Source organism: Dendropsophus ebraccatus, chromosome 5, assembly GCF_027789765.1.
Source record: "Dendropsophus ebraccatus isolate aDenEbr1 chromosome 5, aDenEbr1.pat, whole genome shotgun sequence".
Taxonomy (NCBI): Eukaryota; Metazoa; Chordata; class Amphibia; order Anura; family Hylidae; genus Dendropsophus; species Dendropsophus ebraccatus.
In genome coordinates this window covers 63,376,302-63,395,865 of record NC_091458.1, presented here as the reverse complement: position 1 = coordinate 63,395,865, position 19,564 = coordinate 63,376,302, and the positions used below count along the sequence as shown (strand labels likewise).

General features: G+C 42.5%; 1 protein-coding gene across 6 annotated transcripts in view; it reads right to left on the bottom strand.

The window, feature by feature from the left end:
- R3HDM2 (R3H domain containing 2) overlaps window positions 1-19,564 on the bottom strand; it is a 112,599-nt gene that overhangs the window by 38,468 nt on the left and 54,567 nt on the right. For all 6 annotated transcript variants that reach the window (XM_069970381.1, XM_069970385.1, XM_069970383.1 and 3 more), the window contains 8 exons: window positions 14,594-14,784; window positions 13,122-13,163; window positions 12,398-12,484; window positions 9,550-9,667; window positions 9,221-9,299; window positions 4,415-4,474; window positions 1,312-1,452; window positions 59-167 (listed from right to left, as the gene is read on the bottom strand). In XM_069970381.1, coding sequence (XP_069826482.1) covers window positions 59-167; window positions 1,312-1,452; window positions 4,415-4,474; window positions 9,221-9,299; window positions 9,550-9,667; window positions 12,398-12,484; window positions 13,122-13,163; window positions 14,594-14,761 — 804 coding nt within the window. In that variant the 5' untranslated portion in view covers window positions 14,762-14,784. The remainder of the gene's footprint in view (window positions 1-58; window positions 168-1,311; window positions 1,453-4,414; window positions 4,475-9,220; window positions 9,300-9,549; window positions 9,668-12,397; window positions 12,485-13,121; window positions 13,164-14,593; window positions 14,785-19,564) is intronic.

Below are 19,564 nucleotides of genomic sequence, written 5' to 3'. Positions count from 1 at the left end.
TTTCACACAAGAACACTGTAACATTGATCACTAGAAGACACACAGGCAATCTGTCTACCTGATTATCATCACGGTCCATACTGGCATCATCGCGCTTTAGAATGAACCTTTGTTGAAATTCGCAGTTCTTTTCATCTTTGATGTGCTCTGAGAACCTTTGTTCAGGTCTGATAAAAATATATATATAAAAAAAATATAGGAATCCATATAACACACAGATACAGCACAAAGTCTTATTTACTGCTCCATATCCCATGGCAGTACAGACATGAGGCATTTCCAATGTAGGATGGATTAAGGTCCCACCTCTGGGATCCACTGCTATTTCTAGAAAGAGGGACAGCTAGCCCTGTCCTGTCTGGTCAGCCGGGATTCAGAAAACAAATGCAGCAGAACAGGCTGTTTTATGCTGTTTAAGCAATTCCCATTCACATTAATAGGAGTTGCATGCACAATGTAGCACATCTAGTAAGTGAGAACGCTCACTGGAGCTAAATGCACAGAGAAATAGCGAGAGAGGAAAGGAAGAGACAACCAAATATTTTGAAAATAAAATTTGACCGGACACAAGAACAGAAAAAGAATATTGTTAACAGGAAACACTGCTTGGTTCTATAAAATCTAGAGAATGCAAAGACACAAACACTGCAGACATACAGTAACTCATATAAAAAATAATAATTCAACACAGACAATGTTAGGCTACGTTCACATTAGCGTTTGACCATCCGGCACCATTCCGTCTACCTTTTCCTTTTTAGGGTAAGCAAAACGGAAACTGTCGGATCCGTTAAAATCCCCATAGATTCCCATGCTATTTTAGTGTGCTCCGTTTGCATGCAATCCGTTCAAGATCCATTTTTTTTGAACGGAAGAAAAAATAGTGTTTGCAGTATTTTTCTTTCCGCTTAAAAAACCGGATCACGAACTGAAAGTGCACTTCCGGTTTTTTTTTACATTGTAGTCAATAAGGACGAATCTAAAACGGAAGGTATTTCCGTTCACATCCGTTTTTTTCATCCGTTTTTGCACTGAGCATGCGCAGAAGAAGCAAGAAACCAAAGAAGAAAAATAAACGGATAGAAAAACGGATGCTGACTGATGAAAACGGATGCAAACTGATGTACAAAAGTCAGTTTTTTTTAAGCCAAAATACAAACGGACCATTAAAAAAAGATGAACATTTTGCAATCAGTTTGCATCAGTCTGCTCATCAGTTTATGCACATCCGTTAAATATAGACGGATCCGTTAGAAACAAAGAAAAACGCTAGTGTGGCTGAGCCCTTACACTGTTCAGTAGGTAACTTACATTCGTGTGTTACTAGTTTTATTAATGATCACGGCTTTGCCTGTTTGGTCTACATTATGATCCATGCCAAAGTAGGCAGCAGCACGGTGCAAAAGCATCCTGTGATATGAGGTCATCTGTGGAAACTTCTTAAACTGATTGCTGAAGAGAAGAAACATAAGATTCAATGCAGAAACAAGATAGAAACCCTAAAACACACCGCACAACTCCTTTTACTGGAGTCTCTCCAAATAACCCCCACACACAGTTTGTCATTAGCAACAGATGAGCAAAATGTGGAAAATTTGCCAAATTTTCTGGCAAAACTAATTTTACAAAACCGTGTCTCTCCCACATAAAAACAATGGAGGCTTAATTGTGGATCTATAATCTCAGGACCAATCTCTTATTTCTGAAGAAAAACATTCAAATGTTTAGTTTGTTTCTCTAATCATCAGCACAATCATCCTTTCCACCCTAGTTTCCTAAAGTGATATTGTCACCCCCCCGCACCACCACACACAAACAGTATGTGCAGTTCTCCGCACCATCCACAAGCTTAAGGCCCTATTTCACAGAACGATTATTAACTGTATTCAGCCGATAACGGTCCCGTGGAATAGGAGGCAATGATCAGCCGATATTGTTCATGTCGGCTGATCGTTGCGTTGCTGGTCTTTCAAACATGTTGAAAGACAAATGACTCACACAACAACGATCGGCTGCAGTTTCTCCATGGAATAGGAGCGGCGGCAGCAGACCGCTGCTGCATGCTATAGGCTGCCCGGACGATCAGCGATTACCCGGGCAGCAGCCCCCCCGCACCTCCCCACGGTCCCTCCCGCACTCACCCGCCGCATGGAATAGCGGCATCAGCGAGCGGGGAATAAGAAGCTGACAGTGCTCGTTTGCTCATCAGTATCAGGCCGTGGAATAGGGCCTTTAGATGCTGCACATTTGATATATAACTAGAGATGAGCGAACCTCGAGCATGCTCGAGTCCATTTGAACCCGAACTTTCGGCATTTGATTAGCGGTGGCTGCTGGAGTTGGATAAAGCCCTAAGGCTATGTGGAAAACATGGATATAGTCATTGGCTGTATCCATGTTTTCCAGACAACCTTAGAGCTTTATCCAACTTCAGCAGCCACTGCTAATCAAATGCCGAATGTTCGGGTTCGGATGGACTCGAACCCGAAGAATGTTCGCTTATCTCTAATTATAACACTTGACCTTTTTCTGCTCTAAAACCACTTAATCAGTGAATAGTGGCACGTAGATGTGGCTTCACAGGAAATGGGACTCCTGTGCAAAGAGAGATGGCCCAGCTGCCGTTAAGAGATATTGAATGTGCAGCATCTAAGCTTGTGGATGGTGCAGAGAACCATACATTGGGTACATTCGCTTTAAAGGGAACCTGTCACGCGGTGTGCAGGGGCAGAACCCAAATCCCCACCAACCCCGTGGTGCCCTGGATACTCTTTCCTGGAAGTCCCGCTCCTGGACCCGATCCCAGGAAGGAGATATCACAGTCGACAGCTGAGTGCGTGCTAATTACTAGAGATGAGTCCAACATGGGCGTCGGACCCATTTCTGGTGAGCGCTCGCACGGCTTTCAACGGCGATATATCAGTCCCAGGACTGGGTCCAGGAGCAGGACTTCCAGGAAAGGGTAAGTATCCAGAACTCCACCGGGAGGTCAGGCGGGCTCTGCCCCAGCAAGCCGGCATGGGGAAGCTGGTGCCGTGGTCCTTTCTTTGAACCACGGCCCAGTTCCCATCGACGCCGCCACTCTATTCCTGGGCACCGGCTTGGGGTAAAGCACTGGAGGCGGGCCGACCCACCCCCATGAGAGGAAACCCCCGCCCCTCTATAATGCAGCCCTATTGATTCTATCCATGGGCAAAAGTGATTTTCCACCTTGTCCAAATCCTATCACTACCGACCTCATCTATCGGTAGTTGTTCGGAAGAGCTCCACAGCAGAATCCACCGTAAGGGAATCTGTCAGCTGCAATTCACTTTTCAAACTGCTGACACTGTTAGCTAGACACATGGTACCTTTCCTATATCTGTCTTTAATTCCAGAATAAAGAAAATAAAAATGCTTTTATTATATAGCAAGAGGAGTGAAAGATTTTCCCAAGCTCCTTAAGTACAATAAGCTGTAACACTTCTTGCTCCTATACCTGACCCTGCTTGCCTCCAGGTGTCAATCAAGCAGTGAGGAGACATTCCAGCTTGCAGCTATTCAGGAGCTTGGGAAAGCCTTTTTCACTATCTGTACCAGAGAATAAAGTATTTTTCTTCATCCTACAAGCACAGCTAGATATATGAAGTGTACCATATGTCTCCTTGACCTAACAGCTATCTAACATTGTTGGATGAGAGTTACAGCTGACAGAACCCCTTTAACATGTCATTTTCTACCTGTGCAGCTCCCTTGAAGGGTTCGACTTAAAAATTCTAGAAATTTAAATAGCTGCCGGAAAAGATCCTCCACAGCCCCAACGTTGCTGCTCTGGTGATACTACTCAATCTTTGTGTATTTTCCCCAAACCATACATCGATATGACTACTGCAGCCATTTAATGGTCTAAGTGCTAACATGCTGTATATGGTAGCATCATAGCTGAGCCCAGTGATTGGCTGCAGTAGTCACATGCCTGATCAGTACTCCAAGTAAACAAAGACGAGTGTAAATCACAAAAAATGGTCCCCAAAAAAAATGTATGTTTCCTTTTCAACATTTCCCAAAGCCGAAAAAAATTCAACAAGTCTGGAGAAAAGATCCACCATAAATTGGAGGAGTTTACAATAAACGTAATCACAAAATTCATAATCACTGTGTTCCTATTAAAAAAATGGCTGCATCCCAGTGTAAGTCTATGGAAAATGTATTCATGTGCCCCACTTAAACAACCTCATTTGGTAGCATCACACAAAGACAAAATATCTATACTTTGATGTTTATTTCTAAATAGGTCAAGAAATAAAAATACACCAACCTCTGGGACTAGCGCTACATCACATGCTGAATATATGCAGGCTGCAACTTGTTCATTTAAATAAGGATTTCATTCTCACTGTATAAATGGTGCAGAGGCTCTGGGGTGGACACTTACCTATTGTCATTAATAAATTCAAGGATTTCTTGTTCTAATTTTAGCAGCATCATTCTGTCCCTAAGGGAATTAAACTTGGGGTTAGTGACCTATAGGTTCACCAATGCAGAAAATGTGAACAAAAAGTCAAACATCAAACAAATTGCCATGAACAAGCCACGTGGCATATGCCCAAAGGAGTTTACATTCAAGTGGACACTCTACTGATGACAATACCCAATTAAGCAACTCCCTAGATATCTTATGTCATTCAAAACGTGTGTCTAAATGGCTGAATTAATCAAAAATGCTATAAACTCTTGGCCACTACGTGCCTCACTTTCCTGAAACTTGCTGTTCACTGCCTGTCATTAAGAGAAATCCCTCTATAGCACTGGTGTCAAACTCAGGCCCACCAGCTGTTACAAGACTACAATTCCCATCATGCCTGAACAACCAAAGATATGGATTTGGCTGCCTAAGTATGATGGGAATTGTAGTTTTGCAACAGCTGGAGTGTTAAGGTTAGCCATCACTGGACTAGATGCTGCTTAACCCCTTAGCGTCCCATGACGTACCTGGTACGTCATGGTGCCGCGGGGGGTGTTCAGAGCGGGGTCCCGCCGGGACCCCGCTGTGAACGGCACCGATCCCGGCTGCAATCTGCAGCCGGGCAGTGCCTCTATTAGCGCCTCTAATTAAGCACTTCAATGCAGCTGTCAAACCTGACAGCTGCATTGAAGTGCTTTGTACTGCACGTCCCTGGTGTCTAGTGGCACGGATCTCCCCCCCGCGATGCGATCTTCTGGCCGGCCTGGGTCTCAGCGTCGGAATGACGCTGATCCCGGCTCGGCAATAGATTGCTATGGCCTGCAGCAGGCCATAGCAATCTATCACCGATTACAATGATCTTTGCTGTGTATATACACAGCATTGATCTCTATGAGAGATCAGTGCTGTCTATATACAAGTCCTACAGGGGGACTTCTAGTTTATGTAAAAAAAAAAAAAAAAAAAAAAAGGAAAAATGTGTTTTAATTAATAAAAAATCCCCTCCCCTAATAAAAGTCCAAATCCCCCCCCCTTTTCCCATTTTAAGGAACATATATTTGTTAACAATGGTTTGAATTTTTTACAGGCCATCACATAATATAAAAGTTATACATGTTATATATCATTGTAATCGTAACAACTTGAGGAACATGCATAACAAGTCAGTTTTACCATAGGGAGAACGGCGTGAATGCAAAACTCATCGAAATCAAAACAAATTCGTTATCTTTTCAATTTGACAGCGCAAATGATTTTTTTCCGGTTTCGCAGCATATTTTATGGAAAAATAATGCCTGTCATTGCAAAGTACAATTGGTTTCGCAAAAAATAAGCACTCATATAAGTCTCTAGGTGAAAAAATGCAAGCGCTATGGACTTTTAAACATAAAATGGAAAAAGTAAAGGCGCAAAAATGAAAATTGGCTTTGACCTTAAGGGGTTAAAGGACAACTCTGGCGTCAGCAAAAAAAAACAAAACACACTAACAGACACAGACCCTATACTCACCATCCCTCCTAAGTCGATCGCCATTGAAAATCCTGCCGGCCTCGGTCCCGGTCAACCCCGTCCGCATCTTCAACTTCTTCCTCACTTCCAGGGTCCCATGGCATGAATAAGAGCGAAATGCGGGCACAGAGGAGCAACTGCTCCAGCCAGGTGACTAATACACATTACAAAGTTATATAACTTTTTAATGTGTATAAGTTAAGGGGGGAAAAAAACGTGGGAGCTGTCCTTTTATGAAAAAAGGGGTGGACAGTCTAGTCTTTTACTTAGAGGTATATAATAAGTTCCGTCTAAATGCAGGAGTCAGGTCAGAGATATGTGGTTTTGATAATCTCTACAACATAAACAGCTAACTGGATTCATGCAGAGCCTGTAATGCAGGGCTGTCAAACTCAGGCCCTCCAGCTGTTACAAAACTACAATTCCCATCATGCCTGGACAGCCAAAGCTTTAGCTGTGGTGATCTATAGTCTGCTAAAGTCTTCACCACTTTAGATCACTGAGTGACTGAATGTTCGGTCAATATCAGTATAATAGGACAAAAATTTTTTTTTTTTTTACCAATTTCATAGTATTAAATAGATGATACAAGAGTTCTGCTTAAGTAAAAAAAAAAAAAAAACAAACAAAAAAAAAACAACTTCCTAATATATTTTATCAATTTGACACCATTTTCACGATATGGTAACGGTATTACTATAATGAAGGATTCATAATGAAAAATTCAGCACTTGATAAACTTGCAAAATTTTGAGGCAGTCTTTGCCAACCTAGCATATCTCATGACCCGGTTTTCAATCATGTCTTGAGGCTTCACAGCAGAGCGCACTTTCTGAATTTCTTCCAAAAGAACAGTTGCTATAACCACCAACAATGCCAGTATATAGAAGCATGCTAATAATAAATAATGAACCTGTACAACCGGGAGAAGAGCCACAAAATGTGCTGTTTGTGAGGCCTAGCAACAGACTGAGAAACACAGGGCTAATAGATAACACAATTACTGAAGCACTCCAGGCATAGGGAAAATAGGAAGTCTCACCTCACAAAGAAAGCTTCCAAAACTTTTCCCAGGAACACAAAAACAAATGAACCCGAGCTTTTGTTTAATAGCAGAGGTGTCTGTGCTATTCCATCCAGCAGGAAAAAAGCAAACCCTGACAGCCACCCAAACATAGGCAACAATGACACTTCACTATCCTATTTTACCACATTCCACCTCAGATACAACATTAGGCTGGGTTCACACTACGTATATTTCAGTCAGTATTGTGGTCCCCATATTGCAACCAAAACCAGGAGTGGATTGAAAACACAAAGGATCTGTCCACACAATGGTGAAATTGAGTGGATGGCCACCATTTAATGGCAAATATTTGCTGTTATTTTAGAACAACGGCTGTTATATTGAAATAATGGCCGTTATTTACTGTTATATGGCGGCCATCCACTCAATTTCAACATTGTGTGAACAGATCCTTTCTGTGTTTTTAATCCACTCCTGGTTTTGGTTGCAATATGAGGACCACAATACTGACTGAAATATACATAGTGTGAACCCAGCCTTAAAGGGGTACTCTGGAGAAGTAAATAACACTTAAATTAAATAAATGTATAAGTCTTTACATGAAATCCGCTGCTAATTTCCCATGTGTGAACGCACCTTTAGGCCACATTCACACAATGTATTTTTTTTATTAAACAATGGCTGTTGTCGCAGGTTTGCAACAACGGCCATCGTTTTATCACAGGGGCTGATCGCATTAACCCCTATGGATTCACGGCCGGAGTGTATACACTCTAGCCAGGATTCCATGCAGACGCACAGAAAACCCACGTCTATTGTGTGCGGCTGCTATTGGTTGAACAGCAGCCGCACAAAATAGATTGTACCAACAATGTAAAGAACGTCTCCCATTAATTCGTGTCGAGACAGCCCTGCAGTTCCCGACACAAACGCTGGAGGTAACAGAGGGGGCTGTTATGCCCCGAACTGCTTTCACTCAACATAAAATGATGTATAAATAAAAAATTATACACATATTTTAATGAAGTTATACTACAAAGCAATACAATTTATCAAAGCAATATATTTAAAGAAATTGACAAAGATTACTCTCCAGAGAGCCCCTTGAATTTCGTGCACATTTAAAGTGTCAATGTCGTTATAACTTTCAAAATCAACAAAAGATGTGAACATTATTTATTTTATTTTTTTAGTTATCATGGAAAACACGGTACTTCCTGTTTTCTGACTTTTCTTCATCTCAAAAAACAGGAAACTGTCAGAAAACAGGAAGTCCTGTGTATCCCAGGCCATCTGAGCGCTCAGAGAGAGAAGGCAGTCATGTGATTGATAGGCACATTGAGCCTGACACTCTCTACTGGCCAGAATTCCTGTATTTAGTCTCTTTTTTTAAAACCAGCAAAATTTAGCTTCTGGAGACTGGTCCTGGATTTCTGGTAAGTATAGCTTTGTTTTACAGCATGATGACAAAAAAAATAATGAATGTATATTGCAAACTTCCTTTATTTCAAATGTACTGTTGATTTATATTTTGAAAGTTATAACGACATTGATACTTTAAGGATCCTTAGATCAAGAACCCTAGCGCCGTAAAGTGAACTTTCTGTCATGTGGCAAAAATGATATTAAGCAGAATTAAATATCCATTGTTGTCTTCAGTTATCTTTTCCAGATAGAGCAGCACTGCCCAGTGCATGGTGCTCACTGTTATTATAAAGCCGCACTTTGTGGCTTCTATCTACTAGAACAGGTTTGCAGCTGACACCTCCCATCTGATAAGGGAATTTAGGAAACACAGATTCCTCTTTCCTTATACACTGTATACTTACTTAAAGCTTTTTAAAAGCCAGTCGATACAGTTTTAATGTTTTCTCATACCCTAGGGCAGTAATGCAAGTTTAAGGCCATGAATTTTAAAGACTGGATAACTGCTTTAAAAAGTTGCCCAAAATCTAATACTGTGTAATAGAAAGTAAAATGCTTTGTAGACTTTAAGTTAAAAGGATTATCTAGGCTATGAAAAACAGGGCTACTTTCCATCAGAAGCAGCACCACTCCTGTTATCAATTTAGGTACAGTTCTTCAGCTCAGTCATATTGAATAGAATGGAGCCGAATTGTAATACCACATACAACATGAGGACAGGGGTGGTGCTGTTTTTGCAAGAAAGCAGCTTTATTTTTAATTAGCCACTTTAACAATGCTAAAAACTGAATAAATGTCATGAACAGTATACATACCTTGGGTTATTCTTCAGTGTGTTAACTAAAAATTCATGTACGTCTATCCCAGTAGAATCTGTGTACTCTTGACTAGAATCTGTAAGAATAAAAAATAAATTATACAAATGTATTGGAAAACAAAAATTTGAAAGTCAGGTCAGGTTAGGAGAGGTACCATAGAAAGGAAAAGCCCCAAAAGGACTAACTAATCCCACAAGCCCTGAGCTGCAGTAATGAGAGACTATTGTGTATATAGTCCCATAGCATAAAACGCCTCCAAATTACCTGCCCCAAAACACCATTGTGTGCAATTACATTCTAGATATCTCTCTGGGAAAAATACTGACCTCTGGACAACATTTTCTTTGGCCCCTTCTCTTTATTTTTCTCCTCCTTCTCAGGCCCATCTTTGCAGGACTTCTCCTCTTTATCAGATGGGCAGCTGATATGCAACTGAATAACATCCTACAGTAAAATAAAAATCAGCAACGCACATGAAACAGACATACCACACCTCATGACAAAGCGCCTGTATTTAGCATCCAAAGGCATACAATGTTTCACTGAGAGATGTGACTTCCTATTTCCCTTATAAGCTATCTGCCTAGTGGAGAAAAGTTCCACAAAAATAAGTTGCAATATGCCACAATTTGTCATCTTTCTAGATTAGTACAGTATCCTGTAGAAACATAACTTCACAAAATGAAAAGGTAGTCAAGACCCCCTGCACCTTGACAGCTGCCATGTTACAGCTCCGCATAAAACAGCCCAAAAAGAACCCTAAGTAAAAAGAGCCCTGGACACTTGGAGGTTGTGATTACAAAATACAAGTGCCATACAGCTGTGTCCACAGGGTAGTATTTATACATACACTCAAAGCTCTTTAACAGGCTACGCAATTGAAACCCAATGTGCCTGACCCTCCTCTTCCCTGAAAGACATTAGAGTTGGAAGGCCCACACAGACATGGAGGCAGGGGTCAGCCAGCCCCAACAAAATTGGCAGGCATGCTCGTCTCACCTAATGTGTATGGAAACATTACTTTAAAAGGCTGCCCACTTTATCCTTACATTAGTAATAGTACTTTAAAGGGGTTATCCTTCACTAAAAGGGGTTATCAAACCTTAGAAAAACATGGCCACTTTCTTCCAGAGACAGCATTGCTCACCAGTTTGGGTGGGGTTTTGCAACTTATGCTCCATTCACTTCGTTGGAAATAACTGCAAGCCACAACTGAACTAGAGACAAGAGTGGTGCTGTGTCTGGAACAAAGTGGTCATGTTTTTATAATGCTGGATAACCCCTTTAAAGGGGTTGGACACTTTGTTTTAGCTATTAACCTTTCTGCCTAAGTAAGAAAGGGTTAAATCTTACCAATATGGTATATAGTATTATAGTATTCATCAACCAGGCCTCCTTCTGTGTCTTTTGGAAAGCTGCTGCAGACCTACTCACCTATGTCCCCGCTGCATAGCTCTGCCATCAACCAGAAATTCTGGCATGGGGGAGCATGTGATGTGCCTCATGACCAGGCTGTCCTCTTCAGTATCCCAGAATGCACTGCACCAGCATCCTCCAGCAGCTGTGCAATGCAGCCCCATCCTGTGGCATTGGTGTAAGTTGGTGTGTGACTATCAAGCCCCACCCACACCCAAAATTCCAATCAGGATATTAGGAAGTATTGAGGGATACAATATGGACCCCAAGAGGCTTTGAGACATAGCTGAAATGAATTCTTTGGAGGATATTCTATGCAGCTGTATGTTGCGTAGGGCAACAACATATAAAACGTTTTTAGGTGCCGGATAACCCCTTTAAACCTATGCTACTTAGAGTGATGTTCGCCCTGAAATAATGCTTCACGGGCTCTTCTTTTGCATATTGTAAACACAGCATATAAGGTATATATTTTAACCCAGCATATAAGCGGTGTATTATAAACCTGGCATATAAACAGTATATTGCAAAGCCGGCATATAAGGTGTATACTGTAAAGCCGGCATATAAACTGCATATTGTAAACCCGGCATATAAGGTGTATACTATAAAGCCGGCATATAAACAGCATATTGTAAACCCAGCATATAAACAGCATATTGTAAACCCAGCATATAAAGTGTATACTGTAAACCCAGCATATAAAGTGTATACTGTAAACCCAGCATATAAGGTGTATACTGTAAACCCAGCATATAAACAGCATATTGTAAACCCAGCATATAAAGTGTATACTGTAAACCCAGCATATAAGGTGTATACTGTAAACCCAGCATATAAGGTGTATACTGTAAACCCAGCATATAAGGTGTATACTGTAAACCCAGCATATAAAGGTGTATATTGCAAACCCAGTATATAAACTGCATTATGTAACCCAGCCTATAAGGTGTATACTGTAAACCCAGCATATAAACTGCATATTGTAACCCAGCATATAAAGTCTACACTGTAAAGCCGGCATATAAACTGCATATTGTAAACCCAGCATATAAGGTGTATACTGTAAACCCAGCATATAAGGTGTATACTGTAAACCCAGCATATAAGGTGTACACTGTAAACCCAGCATATAAGGTGTACACTGTAAACCCAGCATATAAACTGTGTATTGTAAACCCAGCATATAAACTGTGTATTGTAAACCCAGCATATAAAGGTGTATACTGTAAACACAGCATATAAACTGTGTATTGTAATCCCAGCATATAAGGTGTATACTGTAAACCCAGCATATAAGGTGTATACGGTAAAGGCGGCATATAAACTGCATATTGTAAAGCAGTCTTATAAAAACTGTGTATTGTAATCCCGGCATATAAACTGTAAATTGTTAACCCAGCATATAAAGTGTATACTGTAAAGCCGGCATATAAACTGTGTATCGTAAACCCATCTTATAAAGTGTATACTGTAAACCCAGCATATAAAGGTGTATATTGCAAACCCAGTATATAAACTGCATTATGTAACCCAGCCTATAAGGTGTATACTGTAAACCCAGCATATAAACTGCATATTGTAACCCAGCATATAAAGTCTACACTGTAAAGCCGGCATATAAACTGCATATTGTAAACCCAGCATATAAGGTGTATACTGTAAACCCAGCATATAAGATGTATATTGTGCTGCTGACACCACCAGCTCTACAAGTATTAAAATCAAATCAAAATGCTTGTTGTCTGACAATTTTACCTGAGGTTCCACAGGGACATCCAAAAATGGTCCAGATGACTCTTCACATACAGCTAAGCTTCTCACCAATTTTAACTTGGAGTTTGACTGAAGAGGGAAAAAAAAACAAAAAACTTTTATATACACATTTGCACATGACATTTTGTGTCCCAAGGGTACGGACCATGTAACAACCATTTGTCATGCAGACTTCTTTGGTCTGTGCCAACCTTTCAGCTACATGTGGTGGCTAATTAAGCAGTCACTATGAAGTTCTTCAGGCACACTGTGGAGGTCTATGCTTTGGGGCTTTGTTGCCAAGTACCAAGTGCACAGCTCAGACAGTCTACTACTACGCTAACACTGTCATGGTGGTCTCATCTTAGATTACACCTCTCCAAATGCGAACTAACTAGCATAGGTCCTGGTATCCCCTGCTAACAACTTATTGTGCAGAGAAAACTGAGGCTAGCCATAGAGAAGACATGTATCATCATAGAGGCCAAAAAGCATCACAGCAGGACCTACCTCCATGACAGCCATATAACCTAACACTTTATATGGATAAGAGTTGTCCCTTAAGGTAAAATTCTGTATTTCATATGAAAGGCTGAGGTGGTCTTGGCACAGGGAAATGTAAAAATGTGGGGAACAACTCATAGCTGCATTTCAATGAAAACTGATACAAGGAGAGCACAAGCAATCAGTGATTGTTTGAGATGGTAGGAGCTAAATTTAAGTGTACCTTGGCTCTCTTCCTGGCGTGTCCGTGGCTTGGATTCCGCCTCTACATTATAGGAATAAAACAGTGAGGGGAGAAAGAAAACCAACAAAATTATTAAATGTAAAATATAAAAATTAACACATTCAGATTCCATATTGTGCGTACATATCTACAATCATGAGCCTGGGTATAATAATACTGTACAACAGCTTAAAGAGGTACTCCGGGTAAGGAACATTTTTTAACAAGCCCGGGAATGGATTGTTTTAACATACAGCTAGAGATGAGCGAACCAGGTTCGGGTTCGAGTCGATCCGAACCCGAACGTTCGGTATTTGATTAGCTGGGGCTGCTGAACTTGGATAAAGCTCTAAGGTTGTCTGGAAAACATGGATACAGCCAATGACTACATCCATGTTTTCCACATAGCCTTAGGGCTTTATCCAAGTTCAGCAGTCACCGCTAATCAAAAGCCGAAAGTTCGGGTTCGGATCGACTCGAGCATGTTCAAGATTCGCTCATCTCTACATACAGCACAATGACAGACACAGGCCCCAGGACCCGGAAGCGGCTAAACAGTGGGATGGAGCAGCAGGGTATGGAACGGTCATACATTGTATCAATGTTTTCCTGGCAATCCGTGGCATCTAATTTCTCCAGCCACCTTCAGTCAAATGTTGCACATTCGGGTTCAGAGAACTTTGTCGAACCATAACAGTTCAGCAACCCAGCTCGTCACTAGAAAGGGGATCTCCATAGAAAAAAAAATTGTTTTCAAAATCAACCAATATCAGTTATACAGATTTGTAAATTACTTCAATTTAAAACCTCAAGTCCTACAGTACTTATTAGCTGCTGTATGTCCTGCAGGCAGTGTTGATGTGATCACTCGCCTTGGATTCCACAGTTCGCTCTCGTTCGCATCTCTGCTGGTACCATAGGCTTCATTCTATGGTTTGGCAGATTTTGCCGTCCGCCTGAAGAATGAACCCCTTCATTCTTCGGGCAGAATCTGCCAAACCATAGAATGAAGCTTATGGGACCAGCAGAGATGACTGCAGTGTAGTTATATCCTGACAAAGTGCTCTTTACTGTAGCCTCGGTTCGTAACAGGAACTATCCAGAGTAGGAGAGGTTTTCTATGGGGATTTGCTACCGCGTTGGACAGTTCCTGTCACGGGCAGAGGTGGCAGCAGAGAGCACTGTGTCAGACTGGAAAGAATACACCACTTTCTGGAGGACATACAGCAGCTGATAAGTATGGGAAGACTTGAGATTTTTTTTATAGAATTTCGAGGCTTGTTTATTTAAAAATAGTTTTCTTCTCCAGAGTACCCCTTAAATTGTAAGTGAAAAATATTTTTTTTAGCTGCATGTAATCTAGCCTTATCTGAAGAACAGTTGAAAAATAAACTAGCAGTTCTAGTCAGATTACTATGCCCAATTCACATTAGGGGAAGGAGCAAAATATACAAATTTATAAAATGTATAACCTGGGGTTCTTGACGTGAGTTTGGTTCATCCGATTCCTGTTCCTCTTTACTGGGCGACCTAGATACGGCCTTGCTTCTGTTTACAGATTCTTCAACCAAACGCTTTTCTGACTCCTTCATGATCTCCAGAGTTTCCTGGGTCGTGTGGCCATGGGACATCTTCAACATAGTACAGCACAAACGGTATTAACCTGCAGAAGACACATACAATCATGTGAAGATTCAATTCTCACGGCCTGCTACTACTTATAAGACGAACTACACCACCATATGCAAAAATAACAACGTACTAGGTGTTGTAGATCTAACACTTGTGATGAAGCAACAGGTTAACAGAAGTTGTAGAAACAGTGCAGCTTGCAGTAGCTATGCTGTTTACGTAGCTGTCTGTTAATCTCTATATGAGAATTGTTAACTGCATAAAGCAGCCATCCGTCAGGCTGCAAGTCTAGCTCTTCATATAAATTTAGGTACCCCACACGGGATCCACAACTACCAGACACTTACAGCATATGCTTTGGAGGAGATAGCCCTTTAATGCATAGTTTAAAATATGACTTATTTGAATCCCCCTTCATTCTCTGTATAAATAATCCTTTGTCATATTGAAATACCCAACTGAGGGAGCAAATTAGTATACAGAGAAAGAACGGAACATTCTGGGCAGTCCTAACAAGTCATCAATGCTCCAGAAGAAGGAAGAAAGCAGCATCACTTAGATTATACCTGCACAAAGATGCCCAGAGCCACAATATAAAACATTGCTATACTGACAATAAGCAAAAAACACACGTATTATAAATGCTACAGGAAAAGGGGTTACATCTGCAAAGGAAATCTGCAACATAATAAACATGCTGAATACTTGAAAATCTGCAACATGCAATGTAGAAAACATCTGCTTGCATGCTACTTTTATTTGCTGTAGCTCTTCCCTGTGCAAACCCACAGGTAAGCTCTTCAATATTTCAGTCCTGTGTGAATTCACCCTTACCACTGCAATAATTCATAAATGACATCACTTTAGAAGAGCCTATACAACCTCGGATAAAGCAGCACCATAGAAAACAATATCTCTCCACTGCTGTTCCATTGGAATAACATTACCCTCTGCATTTACCATCAAATGCAAACAGAACATACGGATGACAAAAGAATCAGAATGGCACAATAGCCCAACATACCCCAAAAGCCATCAATCTGCTTATTTTCCACTGCATGCTTCGGTTCTGTTCTAGTTGCTTTCATTAAGGTTTCTGTAAAAGGCAGGCCGCTTTATCTGTATGAATGAATCAGCCTCCGTCCCCCAGGACAGCGTGGGAGGCTGTGAGGAGGAGGAAGACATGATCGTCTTTGACAAGAGCGCGCAAGAGCAAACCGACACAAGGAAACAAGCAGAGAAAGGAGGACAAGAGGCAGGTATCAGGAAAGTGATCCAATACACCCCATCTGCACCCTAGCATTTCTACAGATGTACAGTAGACATCCTAATGGACATTGCAGAGGTAACACTACTGCAGCCTCTCCAGCATCCGCCCCAGCAGCCATGAAGGATCTAGCTATTTACCTAAACAATCAGCAATTTTAATGTTTCATATATTAAAAAAAGGTTATAGGTTTTTTTTAGCCTTTGTAATTTTGTCTTAGCTTTGGCAGTACAAGCTCTGGCAAAAAACATGGAATCCCTTAAGGATGTACCAGCTTTACTTCATAGAAAACATACAAACCACAGATACAACACAAAAGGACAGTTTACTACCAACAAGGCACAATTTAATGGCCATGTCTTTAGGCGGATACACGTTTAACACTCTTTTAGGTTACAAACACACTTGGCGGGTCTGCAGCGAGTCTCCATGCTGCGTTTTTGCAGCGAGACTCGCTGCAGATCCCGGCCCTATACTTTTAATGGCAGACAAACACGCAGCAGGGATGTACATCCCTGCTGCGAGTTTGTCTGCAGCCCACCCCATTAACCCCCCGGCCGCCGGAGCTGATACTTCACCTGATCCCGGCTCCGGCGGTTCCCGATGTCTTCAGCAAGACGTAGCGGGGACCAGGTGAAGTATATGCTCCAGCCAGCCGCCCACAGCCCTGGCCGCCCGATCGCACGCCCCCCCCCCCCCCATGGGGGCTGCAGGTGGGCGATCGGTGCTGCGGGGGGGGGTGGGGGGGTTGGGGGGATGTTGATCGGGCGGCCGGGGCTGCGGGGGGGGGGCGATTGGGGGGGGCGTGCGATCGGGCGGCCGGGGCCGCGGGGGGGGGGGGGGGGGGGGGGGGGGGGGGGGGGGTGCGATCGGGCGGCCAGGGCTGTGGGCGGCTGGCTGGAGCATATACTTCACCTGGTCCCCGCTACGTCTTGCTGAAGACATCGGGAACCGCCGGAGCCGGGATCAGGTGAAGTATCAGCTCCGGCGGCCGGGGGGTTAATGGGGTGGGCTGCAGACAAACTCGCAGCAGGGATGTACATCCCTGCTGCGTGTTTGTCTGCCATTAAAAGTATAGGGCCGGGATCTGCAGCGAGTCTCGCTGCAAAAACGCAGCATGGAGACTCGCTGCAGACCCGCCAAGTGTGTTTGTAACCTTAGGGTACAAACCCACTTGACGTATTTGCTGCGTGAATCAGTCTTAAAAATAAGCAGGCAAAACGCAGGTTGGCTTTATACAATTGTTCTGCGTTAAAATACGCAATTGGGTATTTTTGAAGCGTGAAGCTACATGCGTTTTTCCCACAGGTTGTTAACAACTGATGCTTTGCTAACAAGCTTCACGCTTCAAAAATACGCAATTGCGTATTTTAACGCAGAACAATTGTATAAAGCCAACCTGCGTTTTGCCTGCTTATTTTTAAGGCTGATTCACGCAGCAAATACGTCAAGTGGGTTTGTACCCTAAGGGTATATTCACACGGACGGGCTCGCAGCGAGATTCTCGCTGCGAGCCCGGCAGGTCCTGGCAGTTCCCATACACTACATACTTGCTGCGGTCTAAACGACCGCAGCGAGTATGTAATTATACCGCCCTTAACCCCTTCTGCTCCCCCGCTGTAAGCATACTTTACCTGTCCTTGCTGCACGGGGTCCCGGCGTCCTGCTCTCCCGTCCGGCCAATCAGTGGCTGCGGCTGGGCAACACACTGATTGGCCGGACAGGAGAGCAGGACGCCGGACCCGTGCAGCAAGGACAGGTAATGTATGCTTACAGCGGGGGAGCAGAAGGGGTTAAGGGCGGCAGAATTACATACTCGCTGCGGTCGTTTAGACCGCAGCAAGTATGTAATGTATGGGAACTGCCAGGACCTGCCGGGCTCGCAGCGAGAATCTCGCTGCGAGCCCGCCCGTGTGAATATACCCTAAAAGCTTCTTATATCTCATATGTTTGCTTTTACCATCTTTCTATTTAGTTTATAATTGCACCAAATGTTTTACTCACAGCTGACAACCAACATCTTGTTTCCTATAAGGATTTCTATGCGATCTATGCTGAGCAGACATCTGTCTGCACATGTCAGAGATTTGAAGCTATAAGCACTTATATGAGGTTACTACAGCTGAGTAGTGGGAAGTGTCCTGTATGGTGCACTGTATGAGAGAGACGTTGGCCCACATAAGCATTGGTTTTGGAATAACTGCCTAAGGATACAGACTCTAGGAGTTAAAAGTAAAATAAATAAATGCTGGCAGTTTTTAGGGTGTTTTTTTCTGCCCCAAAAGAACGACGTGCAATATTTGTGTCTGACAGAAGCCCTAATATAGCACCCAGTGAAGCATTCCACATAAAAGCATGGAGGGGGAGCTACAAGCAAGCCATCAAACATTCACCTGCATACAAATATATCTACAGTGAAACCTTGGATTAGGAGCATAATTCGTTCCGAGAACGTGCTTGTAATTCAAATCACTCGTATATCAAAGCAAATCTTCCCATAAGAGATTATGGAAACAATTTCCACAGCCGAAAAAATGTGGTAGGTAAGGTGTTCTTTATCAATAAAAAAAACACTGTAAAAGTAAAGGCGGCGTGGATAAGTTAACTCTCTCTGCAAACAAAACTCCCCAGGCGGCTCAAGAACCTGCTGGTGCTAGACCTGCTGCATTATGGGCTCAGAAATCTACACCTGCTCCAGAGAAGGAGTAGATTTCCGCCTGCTAAATCAGGTGCGAGAGGAGGTCATGCCTCTCCTCTCTGGCTTGCTGCGCCTCCCTGTCTACCACCCTATCAGGTAAGTTGGCCCGCACCTCATTGAAAAAATGTCGAAGTCTGAGCAAATTACAAAAATCTGTGCTTTTTCCAGAGAGAAGGAGAGTGAGAAGGCAGCACTGAGAAATGCCAGCTCAGCCAGTCAGTGAGTGAGGTGAGACACAGCTGCAGTCACTGACTAGCCGAGCTGGTAGTTATTGTGGGTCTGCAATGATTTAGGGGCGCAGATGCTAACAGAGAGCTGATAAATCTGCCTATTGCTGCGTTTACACAGAGCGACAATTTGCCTGATCGTACGATTAACGATTTCGAAGTAACAATTTTTTTCTTTAATAACGATCAGGGTTTAGACGGAACGATATATCGTACGGTTTTGCGATCGCTTAAGCCTATCTCGCACATAGGTAAAATCGGTGATCGACTGTTTACACGAAACGGTCTGCGAATTTTTTGCGAACAATGATTTAAGAACATGTTGTAAGATCAAAATCAACGATTTCTCGCTCGTCGCTTGATCGTTCACTGCGTTTACACGTACGATTATTGTTCGAATTCGATCGTTATTGTGCAAATTCACACGATAATCGTTCTGTGTAAACGTAGCATATGTCCGACTTCTTGCAGGTACCTGGCATTTTTCAGTTTTCCTTAGTGTATGGTAAATATTTAGTTGGTACAGAGTTCATGATGGCTGGAGACTAGCTGCATCCACTGCACACACAGAAAGAGGAGAATCTGCTTTATATCTTTTCCTTATTCACTTAGAAGTCGC